This window comes from Macrobrachium nipponense, chromosome 22 (assembly GCF_015104395.2).
Source record: "Macrobrachium nipponense isolate FS-2020 chromosome 22, ASM1510439v2, whole genome shotgun sequence".
Lineage (NCBI taxonomy): Eukaryota > Metazoa > Arthropoda > Malacostraca > Decapoda > Palaemonidae > Macrobrachium > Macrobrachium nipponense.
In genome coordinates this window covers 35,777,038-35,789,892 of record NC_087213.1, presented here as the reverse complement: position 1 = coordinate 35,789,892, position 12,855 = coordinate 35,777,038, and the positions used below count along the sequence as shown (strand labels likewise).

At 39.6% G+C, this 12,855-nt stretch overlaps 1 protein-coding gene across 1 annotated transcript; it reads right to left on the bottom strand.

The window, feature by feature from the left end:
• Positions 1–9,281: 9,281 nt before the first annotated feature.
• On the bottom strand, positions 9,282–10,274 carry LOC135198235 (uncharacterized protein K02A2.6-like). Its single transcript, XM_064225807.1, has one exon. The coding sequence runs from the start codon at positions 10,272–10,274 to the stop codon at positions 9,282–9,284; it is 993 nt and encodes a 330-aa protein (XP_064081877.1).
• Positions 10,275–12,855: the final 2,581 nt, after the last annotated feature.

Here is a 12,855-nt window from a genome sequence, read left to right as displayed (position 1 = left end):
CGATTCCAGTAAATTTCTTGAAACATAATCATTAGATCTAGCAATTACCGAGGTATCACCCCAATTAATACAATGAGATTTTTCACTCAGATGGATAAACAGTACATTTGAAGTCTAGGCTGTTCTAACTGAATACATATGCTGCTTAATCCGAACACATAAATTTTTACTAGACTGACCAGCGTAAAACGATGGGCAATCCTTACAAGGAATTTTGTAAATGATGTTGTTATTTGTTACGGGACTATTCTGAATTAGCATATCTTTAATGGTATTGTTATAAGAGAACACTACATTAACATTAAACGATTTAAATATTGATTTTATGGTTTCAAATCCACGAAAATAAGGTAAGCTAAGTACATTTTTAGGCATTTCTTTTTCATTAATAGCAACATTATAAAACTTTTTGTGAGCTTTTTGATAACATAAATCAATTAAATGAGGTGGGTAGCAGAGATCGTTTCCTATCTTTTTTATGTATTCTATTTCTTGGTCCAGATATTGTGGACTCGTGATACGCAAAGCGCGTAGGAACATAGAAGAAAAAATTGAAATTTTAATATTAAGATGGTGGCCAGAATAAAAATGCACATATGTTAAATTATCTGTGGGTTTTCTATAAATACTGAATTTGCATTGGAAAGATTCTCTATGTATTAATACATCTAGGAAAGGGATGACATTGTTATTTTCAATTTCAACAGTGAATTTTATGGATGGCACTAAATTATTCAATTTAGACAGTAAATCATTTACATCGATACCACCAGGTAAGACTAATAAGATAGTTCTTGTATTATAGCTCCCAAATTTCTGAGGTGTAGGTCTCGCATCTTTCCGTATCTGAGACAGACAGGCTTGCCAACAGTGATCTACACTATTACACATTCCACAATATTTGACTCTACATACTTTCTTTGTGTGCCCTGGTTTATTACAATTGTAGCAACGCAACTGCTGTTGCATATGATCGATTAATCCTCTATTATAATCCCCTTTTGCACACAAACAGGGAGAAGGAAATTCTGTGTCTCTTTCTACCGTATTTCTCGGACCGGTCCCGTTAAAAAATGTACTATCCACCGTGGGACATTTGGACATATGTTTCTGAATTTGAGCATAAATTAATTCTTCGTCTGATGTAAGTCCAATCTTTTCAGCAAAACTGTCCACTATTGCGTCTGGTACGTCGTGTAATAGCATTGCAAAATGGGTCGGTTTATGTAAATTGTTGAGTGAGACATTACCCCCATTAACCCATTTAGAATTTTTCAGTTTCTGTATCCATTCTCCCACTGAGTCAAAAAGCTTTGAGCTATGCTCATTAAGGCTTTTGTGCCTTTCCGGATATTTTACAGCCCTCTTAAATCTCTTGCCATATCACCGTGTTCCTTTGAGCGATAAGCCGCTCTTAAAAATGCTTGTAATTCCGTCCATGACCAACACATATACTGAAAACTCCTATGCCTGTAGGATAGATCACCGTTCTTGAACTCTAACAAGGCTTTCGCCTCTGTGAACGCCTCTATATCATCTTTAATCCCCTTGGTATTTAAACTTATTCACCCCCTCAATAGAAATTTGCACCGTTGAGAAAGAACGCCGTCTACAATGCCATGGAACGGGCTGACCCCACACTTACACTTGTTATCCTGTGAACCAGAGTCTGGTAACATTGATATATTTATGCACACACAAACCCCAACCCCCCCAAAATTAGTAATAATCATCCACCAATAAAAGATAAAATAAACATGCGACGTGCCCAACAAACCGCTATATGAACTCGCCACTGCTCAGGTTCAAGGTTAAACTGCTGTCGTATGAAATACAAGGTCACGCCGGGAACAAAAAACGGGAAAAAAATCAGTTTGGGAGAAAACCCCTTGAATCAGCGTCTGTTCACTTGGGCTGCCACTGCCTCTCTCTCTCTCTCTCTTGCCCTCTCTCTATTTCATGCCAAGCATAACAACGAAACTCACAATACCACTTTTCCCCCGTATTCTAATACCACAATTTTACTAATGTCTACCGAATCTCGGGGTTCATCAAAACAAAACACACTTTTGAGTAAATTAACACCAATAAAAAGAGAGAAAAAAAGAATAGAAACATAAAATTATACACTCACGTCTTCATGGAACCAAAGTTGACACCTATCCACACATTGCAACTGTGCGTAATTCACTCCTGTTATGATATAAATACACTTTACCACCGCCCATAACACAGAAATACGTCTTTACACAAAACCACAGCTAGGAAGACTGCCCGCACAGCCTGACCCAAGTATCTTTACCTAAGTCAGCAATAAAGCAAGTTGCCCAATACCTAATTACAAACACTCTCGCCAAAATATTTCTAATCTATATAGTCTCTTCGGAGGCACTACCTATTGAACCTTTTTACCGCTGCCACCAATCTCTAGAAACAGTTTGAAGATCAAATGACACCCGTTTAAACAAAATGAAACAAACGCTAACAGGCAACTACACCTACCCTTGTTTCGTTGCAGAATCTTCTGGGAAGTTGCAAATAAATTCCCGTAGTTACAAAAACATATTTTTTATTTCCCAAATTAGCTAACATTAAAATGGAATAAAATCAATCATTATAATGGAATAAAATGAATTAACTCTGACCCAAAGAAAACGTTAAACCATCGTTTCTTCTAAAAATCAAGTTTAAGTAAGTACGCCCTCTTATCTCATTATGTCCGAGTACTCATAACATTTTGATAAGTCAAAAGAAGTTCTTTCTTACGTTACCTTATTCGATAGGTCTGCAACACCTCGCAACACCTCTTCCAGGCGTGTTCTACACTCTGTCACAAGCAATCAGTGATTCCTCCCTCTTAGCACTTCTTCCCCATAACAAAAGTCATATATCGTTCGTTACGAACACACTCGCAGACACACCCTAAGTTTCACCCAGCAAGCACAGGTGCCCCATGCTCGAAGCTTATGATCTTCGAGGCATCATTGACCTTAAAGTGCATTGGTCATCTTTCCTGACTGTTTTTCATTTCAGCATCTTCAAGGAATCCAACGCTTGTCTCTAACCGACTTGTCTCTAAATGAGCCTAGATTAACAATCTGCTATCATGCCTTTAAGATATATATACACTTCTGAGTCAAATGAATGAATGTTGATTATATATATATATATATATATATATATATATATATATATATATATATATATATATATATATTATATATATATATATATATATGCATATATATACACATACACACACACACACACACAATGTATATATATATATATATATATATATATATATATATATATATATATATATATATATATATATATATATATACATTATAGCTAGGAAGGTAGATTGAAAGATAGATATTAGGCTTTGTCATTTTTTTTTTGTGTATACATATCAGTTTTCCTTTATCTGTAAATTAATAACTTTCTTTGAGATACTAAGTTTTAGGCACGGATTTTTATGAGAACCTGATAAGAATAGTTATGTCTTCCCAAAAGAATTCAGAAGGAACGATTGTCAATCTTTCATATAAGTAGCATGTACTGTCGGCCAAAAAACTGATGGCAGAGTTTCATAATTTTTCGTTCACCTGCCTGAAGCACGATTCATGCCTTTCAGCTACTTCTAATATGCTTATGGTAGTAGGTCTAGGTATATATGTGAAACTAATTTGAATTAATTTCTATTTAGAAGAAATGAATAGCTACAGAAAGATCAACAGAAAGATTTAATGAAAGTAAGCCTTTCTTAATGTATGTGTCAGTTGTGACTCCCACAGCTTTCCAACGTGTCCAAATGAAATAGGATGATATACAAGGAATTCGATAAAAAATAAGAATAACGGGAATAATGAAATAAAGCAGATTAATATATTATTAATATTATATATATATATATATATATATATATATATATATATATATATATATATATATACATTGTCGATTTAAATATTCATCTATATTACTTATCCGAGATAGTATACTGCTGAAAATAGACATAGGCTAATCGTGTGTGAAAATCAGAAGTCCAAACTAGGCCCTCTAAATGTGTCATGCAAATTATTTTATTGATCAAAGGACAAAATTAATTTAATTAAACATCGTTTTCAAAGAATGTTAACGCCTTGATGTATTGTTTATCGGCGGTTGGAGACGAGATGACAACACCCCAGTGCAGTATGATACGTTGAGTCAAGACTCGAGCGGCAGCAAAGCCAACTTCAAAATGCTTTGATATGCTGTCACGAAGCTAGAGTTGAGAATAACATTAGAAATCGTGGACCCATCGGTATATATTTTCCTTACTTTGCAAAATAATTATCTTTAATACGTTGAATAAGTCTACTCTATTCCAATGTAATTTATTTCAAGTATACCACCTTTGAAAGGAAATGTTATTTATAGTTAAGTAAATAATCTGGCACCTGCATATGGCAATATCTCCATAACGAACAATGAATTAAGAAACTACGCCAATTCTTCGTTGGCCGTCTGTACTACTACCTTCTGTAGCATCTAATTGACAAGCTGTTTTCAATTTCCCGCTTATTACATCTTTATATTAGATGCAGATTAACCTTTCCAATGCTTTTGTTTATCTTTACTTATGTCTGTCTGTTTTGGTCGAATCTTGCAACTCAATTTTCGACCTGTTCTCTACGTCTGATGGACTTGAAATTTTGCTTGGTTACTCAATCCCGGTGGCAATACAACCTTCCATGGTCAGTGGATCACAGTGACCTCTGGTGAACCTCCTACAGTGACCTCTCCCTGTGTCTCAGAATTTGAAACTCGTCTGGTTTTTCATAACTTTCTTGACTAGTAAAATTTATCTGCTATGTAACCCCTCCCCCTTCCCTCTTCCATCCCCCTCCCCTGCACACAATCAGGTGTTAATACTGTGTCCTACTCATCCCCTTCCCTCTTCCATCCCATCACCACCCCTTCATCCTCCCCTTCCCCCTTCCCACTTTCCTCCTCTCTCTCCCCTCACCTTCCATCTTTCCTCTCTCTACCCCTCCCATTCCCTTCTCCTCCCATTTCCCCTTCCCCTCACCTTCCTATGGCCCCTCCCCCTCTCTTTCCCCCTCCCTCACCCTCCCCCGTTAACGAATATAATTTCAACTGCAATCATAATTCGGTTACAATTTATGTCAAAACAAAAGAAGTATAAAATAAAATAAGAAAAAATTAAACATTCTTTTATTTTGCATTTTAATAAAATCACACAAAAATTTTTGTTAAAATGTTTATCTTCATGTCTTTCTTGGGGGAGTAATCTCCAGCTATGATTGACTGCAATCCATGAAAACTCGGAGATTGAAAGTCAAATGATTTCACAGTCTTTCGCTCTCAAAGTAACTAAGTTGAATTTTCAGGCGTTTTCCAGATTTTCCATAACTTTTAATCTTTCCCAGTTTTAGAGGCAAGTTGTCATCCCTTAATGAGAAAAGTCCACACAGAGATTTATCATTCTTTTTCTTCTTTTATTAAAGTGGCCGAGCTAGGCCGAAATGTTTTTTACAGTCTGGGCATTCCCAGTAATCATATAAGTAATTTTCATATAATATGAAAAGCCCGTGTCATAGCTTCCTTTACTAGCACCATATTAAGAAGTAAATTTAAACAAAATCATTAGTCCTGTTTAAAACTATTTATGTTACACATTGTGTAAATTATGGAAGATGATATATGTATTATTTTACACACAAAAGTTTTATACTTTGGTGTATACATACTATATATATATATATATATATATATATATATATATATATATATATATATATATATATATATATATATATATATATATATATATATATATATATATATATATATATATATATATATATATATATATATATATATTGTTCAGGATTCCAAGCTAGAACCAAGGAAGGTAAGACCTCTTTATAACAAGGCTCATTCATCCTTGCCTATATGCAAGTTGCCCCTGCGAACTGAAAGCCTCCATTCTCTCGAAAAAATCTTTGCTCCCATAGGCTGCTCTGAATTTACTTTCCACATGGGGCCTTGGATGAGGGGCGGAGCCTACCCAGGCGAGATTTTGAAAGAGCGGGGCCACAGCAGCTCTCTCTCAGAACTGCCTCAGAACCTCCAGATCCTCTCATAACTTCCTCAGACTTTCTCTAGCCCTGCAGACTCCACTTCACCCGTTTCTGCTCCCCTGCCTCCACTGTGGGGGGGGGGGGGGGGGGTTATCCCAAGTATTCTTATATGTTCATAGCGCACAGAAATATCAGCAGATAAGAAGAATACCCAGTCAGGATTTCCAGGTACTGCGAAACATAAATTTCAGTGCAGCCAGGGAATTGTTTTGCCTTTTGTCTGTATTTCACTTCCATTCTTCCAAATCGACTTTCCCCCCTTCTTTGTTCAGCTTTTCACTCCCCCAATTTTGGTTCAGTGCTGTGATTAATTCCCTTGTGATCATAGTAAGCATCCCCTAGTTAATTCAAGTAACGTAATAGTCCTTTCTGTGTAAACTCCCAGGCATTCCATGCCCCTTGAGTGGGTTGTAAATTGTTATGCTAAGAACAAGTAGTGTAACATTCCCCACGTGTTCCTCTCCATAGTACTGATGCTAAAATGCAATCGCTTTGCAGACAAACACCATGCTTGATTGTGGGAGAAATTGGGAACCCTTTGGATTAAGGCTTGCACTGAAATAACCTGTTTTGTGCAAATTCTGATCTCCATGTCTCATTCATTTCCCAGCCACGCGTTTCCGGTGGATCGACAATCAACAACCTCATTAGTTCCTGGACCTATGTAAATTAATGCAAATATAGTTCATTTAAAACTAAAGTTCAGAGTGTATGTAAATTCCTCCTTTTTCAGTAATATCGGCGGCCTTCTGCCATAGGTTTTTGTTTGTGATCACTCGTCCCTCCAGTCAAGGCTATTTTTAAGAGTGTTAGACTACATCTTCAGGGAGGGAACGAGCAAGTCATAGCAATAATATATATATATATATATATATATATATATATATATATATATATATATATATATATATATATATATATATATAGCCTTGACTGGAGGGACGAGTGATCACAAACAAAAACCTATGGCAGAAGGCCGATATTACTGAAAAAGGAGGAATTTACATACACTCTGAACTTTAGTTTTAAATGAACTATATTTGCATTAATTTACATAGGTCCAGGAGCTAATGAGGTTGTTGATTGTCGATCCACCGGAAACGCGTGGCTGGGAAATGAATGAGACATGGAGATCAGAATTTGCACAAAACAGGTTATTTCAGTGCAAGCCTTATTTGTACTATATATACCCACACACATACACACACAAACACACACATTATATATATATATATATATATATATATATATATATATATATATACATTACATACATACAACATACATATCTATCTATATATATATATATATATATATATATAATATATATATATATATATATATATATATATATATATATATATATATATATTATATATATATATCATATATATATATATAATTATATATATATAATATATATAAAATATATATATATATATATATATATAATAATATATATATAACGTATATAATATAGTGTATAATATATATATACTATATATATTATATATACATATATATATATATATATATATATATATATATATATATATATATATATATATATATATATATATATATATATATATATATATATATATATATATATATATATGATATATATTGTATGTATATATATATATATATATATATATATATATATATATATATATATATATGATATATATATATTATATATATATATATGTTGTGTGTTTGTGTGTGTATGTGTGTATATGTGTGTGGGTATATATAGTACAAATAGGAGGACGAAAAGGACGTGATGCATCTTGCAACTTTATTTCCACCCAGTGTTTCAAAGCATGGCTTCTTCATCAGGGCTAAAATACGAAAGTAACAGCAATTAAAATCAATACATAATATTCAGTAAAATTGTTAATGTTAAAATATAGATATCTGAATCGTATCATAAAAGTTAAAACCAACATAACGCCTCAAATAGAACCCAGTGACCAGTAGGGCACAATAAGGACGAAGAAACATCTTATGCTATAAACAGAATGGCAAAAGAAGACTGACTGTTCAAAGCTGGAACAAGTTGTTTGATGGTTAACGAATCGAGGATATGTAGAGAGGTTTCATCAGCAGCTTGCTCAAGATTTCAAAATTGTCGTAGGAAATCAAAGATTTACACATTTTTTTATGTTCTCTTATGTTGGCAAACTCCCTCTTAGACAAAGTATAACCTGTTCTATGGCTAACGCTACGATAGGAATCGGCTCACACTTTCAGCATTCTTTTGGTGGATCCGAACTAAATCCCGAGATTACATCTCGTCCTTCTGGTGCCCTTCTTGGTCACTCAGTTTTCTTTCTTTGAGACGTTAGGTTGGGCACAAGGGGGAACTACACGCCCAACCCATTGCTTAACCGATGGCTCACTGCCTCCCTCAAGGGGACGCCTCGTCCTTCTCCGTCTTCCCTCTTTTCCCCACAAACCCCCGATATTTTTCCTCCTGGACCTGATTGGCTCCGGCACCTCTCCTTAGGTCTATTGACCAATGGGTGCCAATATAGGTGATGCTAAACACTAATGAACTTATAGGGGGGGATGCTGGGGGGAGGAGACTCTCTTCTCAACCTGAGAGAATGACCGTTGACACCCATGGCGTCCTGTGAGGAGTTCCTGGCTTGGGGATTCTTGCAAGCCCTCTAGAATGGGCTCATATATGTGTGGGATGCTGCCACATACATCCATGCAAGAAATGGAATGTATGGGTGACAAATTAAATCCGTAGATTCTTTAAAATCTTGTAATGAAGATAAACAGACATCAAGACGACAGCAGCGGGAAGCAGGTCCGCGCTTGTCACTACAATGACCACTGGACAGTGACTGACTATGCATATGACAGGAAATAAAGGCAGTGTTGACACATCTAATTACAATGTTGCCACGATGCATAACGAAATAGTGGTCTTACAATACGTGCAATGAGAAAATATAAATGGGAACATAAATATAATTCTTCTATAGAATAATACAAAGCAAATGTACAAAATGTTCATAAACTGTACGTAATGTAATAAATATACAGCATAACATTAAATATCTATACACCTCCCTCCCCCTTTACGCTCGTAGCAGTGTCTTGAGCGGAACATTAATTCCCCTGAGCTAGTCGAGGTGAATGACGAGGGACATTGGAGGGTTTGAATGATGGCTCTCTTTCCTGGCCAGGGCAAGGGGACACAGGGACTTGGGGAGAGGTGCCATCACTCATATTAGCCACTGGGCATAAATGTCTTCGGTTTCGAAACCATACATGACCACTTGGAAGTTGTATTTCATACTTTCTTGACATTCCGCGGCCCATCACGATGCCGACCTTGTCCCATCGAAGCATCGTTGCGTCCTGTATCCTAACTCGGCCGATGGTGAGCTTGGGTAGAGGGCAGGCATGGGAATTGTAAAGGCTCATGGCTTGGTCGGTTTGGGCAGCAGTGCGACGGTCGTAATCTTCAGTCTTAGTTTGCCACTCCTCTGTGAATGATCTGGGGTGAGCTGGAACACAAGTGCGGAGAGGATGGCCATAGAGGATCTGCGCAGGGGAGCGTCCAGCAGGGTTCGGTGTATTCCTAAGCTCCAGCAGTCCTCTATCAAAGGCTTCACAATCTATGTTCCCGGATGGGGCAGTCTTGATGATAAGGTGTTTAACCACTTTAACTGCAGCTTCTGCGTGTCCATTAGCCTGAGGGTAATGTGGAGAAGTGATGATGTGATGAACTCCCCAGCGGTCGGCGAATTGCTTGAAGTCATGGCTGGAAAATAGGGGTCCTCCATCAGTTCGTAAGCGGAGTGGAACACCAACCTCGCGGAAGAAAACACAGAACATTCTTGTAACTCTGGCTGCAGTTGTGTCACGTCCACAGGGAACAACCACAGGCCAGCCTGAAAGTCTATCAGCAATAACAAGGAAGGATTTCCCTGCTACATGGAAGAAGTCAGCTGACACACTTTCGAAGGGCCGGGATGGGTGGTCGTCACACATGTAATGTTCTTGTTGCTGACTAGGGAGAAGCTGTTGGCAGGCCTCGCAGCTTTCTACTTTACTCTTGATATCTGCATTGATACCTGGCCAGAATACTGTCTGCATTGCACGACGTCGAGTAGCTTCAATCCCTCGATGGCTGTAGTGGAGTCGATCCAAGGTGCGTCTACGGCTGGGCTGCAGGGATGACGATCCGGGGTCCATACAATACTAACTCTCCATCCGCGTAAAGGTTGTCCTGCAGCTTCCAATACGGGTAGGCGGAAGCGTGGAGATCATAGCGGTTGGTAGGAAAACCGTTGGAGACGTAGTAAACGAGACGACTGTAATCTTGATCCTGGGATGCGGCCGTGCGGATTTCTTGTAGAGACTTGTCTTTTTCGATGATGGGTCCTGTTGCCTGGTCGTCAGTGGAAGTGGCGGTGCTGGCAACGATACGCCTGACATGTGCAGTCGAAGTAGTGCACTCCTCTTCATCTTCTGGTGTGGGGCGACTGGTTGGGGAGCGAGACAGGGCATCTGGTATGCAAAGTTGTTTCCCTGCGCGCCATACTGCAGTGAAGATGTAGGGGGCCACTTTCATCTTGAGGCGCTGAAGGCGTGGATTCTCAATAGCATCTAAAGTGTAGTGATTGAGAATTGGTATCAAGGGGCGATGGTCAGTCATTAAGGTGAAATGTTGAAGTCCAGACAAATATAGGCGGCACTTAGCTATAGCCCAAGTGACTGCAAGTAGCTCCAGCTCTATGGTGGCGTAGCGAGTCTCTGTATCCGTAAGGAAATGAGAGCCACACTGGACGAGACGCATCTGACCTCGGCCGTTATCTTGAAGTAGGGCATAGCCAAGACCGTATAGGCGTGAGGCATCTGTTTGTAGAACCACAGGCGAGGCAGGATTGAAGGGTGCCAGGACAGGTGGTGAAGTCAGAGCTATCTTGACTTTCTTAAATGCTCGCTCATGGTCGGGCGTCCAGACGAATGAGCGTTTGGGGATCATAAGTGGACGTAGGGGTTGTGCTGCTGCTGCGATGTCTGGAGTGAAGTCGGCAAATTGATTGACGAGACCCATAAACGACCTGACGTCTGTGACATTGGACGGTGTCGGGAAGTCGCCTATAGCTGATACCTTGTTGGGGTCTGCTGTAATACCATCAGATGATAAGACATAACCGCAAAAGTTAACTTTAGGGGTGGCTACAGTAAATTTCTCTTTGTTGAGGGTGATGCCAGACTGACGGCATCTGGTCAGCATTTGGTGCACGTGTTGTAGGTGGGAAGGGAGATCCTCATCGGAAAGGAGAATGTCATCTACCACCTTCACACAGTTGGGAACACCTTATAGTGCCATATCTCCACGGAGGCAGTATGCATCACCTGTTGCTGAAAATCCCATCGGGCCACGACAGTGCTGGAATCTTCCATACAGAGTTATAAATGTAGTCAGGTGGCGGTCCTCTTCTGCCAACTCCATTTGCCAATAGCCATGCAGGGCATACGCTGTGGTGAAGTACTTCGCAGTAGGAGAGATGTTGCGCACGGCATCATGGGGCATAGGTGAAGGGTGTGTAGGGCGGGCTACCTGAGAATTTAGGTGGGTGTGATCCACAGTGATGCGCACACCTTTGTCCTTGGGTACCAAGACCATGGGATGGCACCATTCAGAGGGTTCATCGCCTGCTGGTCTGATGATTCCTTGTTGCACCAAGGAGTCAAGTTCTTCTTTCACTTGATCTCTGAGAGCGAACGGAATGGGCCTGGGTGTATGCACAGCGAATGGTGTAGCACCAGGTTTCAGGTGAATCCTCATTGGAGGGCCTGCCATTTTCTTTAGTGGCTGGGTTTGTAGATCCTTCTTGGATATGAGGACGTCGCTGAAGTGCCGAAGAAAATAGTCCTTAATAGCTGCGGGTGACGTCATGGAAGAGGCAGGAAACTGAGCACATCTGTTGACATGTGTTACCTTGAGGATGGGCTTCGGGAATTCCGGTGACACCATGGCGAGGGCTCGGCAATGTTCACGGGAGAAGAGGGGAGTCTGGATATCCTCATGAACATGTATGGTTGCTGAGCAAGACTTGATGCCAAGACAAAGGGTTGCCTGGAAGTATCCTACAGCCGGTGTCATGGGGGATCCATCTGCTGTCACAACGTCTGTCATGGGTGGAGGTTCGAGCCTTGTCCGAGGTATGCGGAGTGCATCCAAATGTATGGTGCCAATCACTGCGATGTCTGCTCCTGTATCGGGGATTAGTTGGAGTTGTGCTGATATATCGCCAAATGACAGAGAGACAGTGACTGGTGTGGGGGACTTGCTACCCAAGTTATCACCCACGAAACGGCAGCTGGGATTTGACTTATTAGGAGGAGGTGAAGCTGTGTACCCAGTCTGACTTTTCTTGGTCGACCTGCACATCTTCTCAAAATGTCCCTGTTTCTGGCAGGTCTTGCACTGAGCTTCCTTGGCAGGGCATTTCTGAGTGCGGGACCAGTGACCCGTGCGTCCGCAGTTATTGCATGATACACCCGTGGTTGGGCATTGTCCGGAATCGTGTTTGCGAGAGCAATATTGACAAGGGTCACTGTTAGGAGACTGATGAGAATGTTGGTCGGGAGATCGATGAGAAGTCCTCTTCTGTAGACGCTGGTTCTTCTTGTATGTAGATACTGCGTTGACCTGGCTAGGGGG

Coding starts and splice junctions, on each gene's coding strand:
- LOC135198235 (XM_064225807.1), bottom strand. CDS start 10,274: ATGCAGACAGTATTCTGGCCAGGTATCAATGCAGATATCAAGAGTAAA.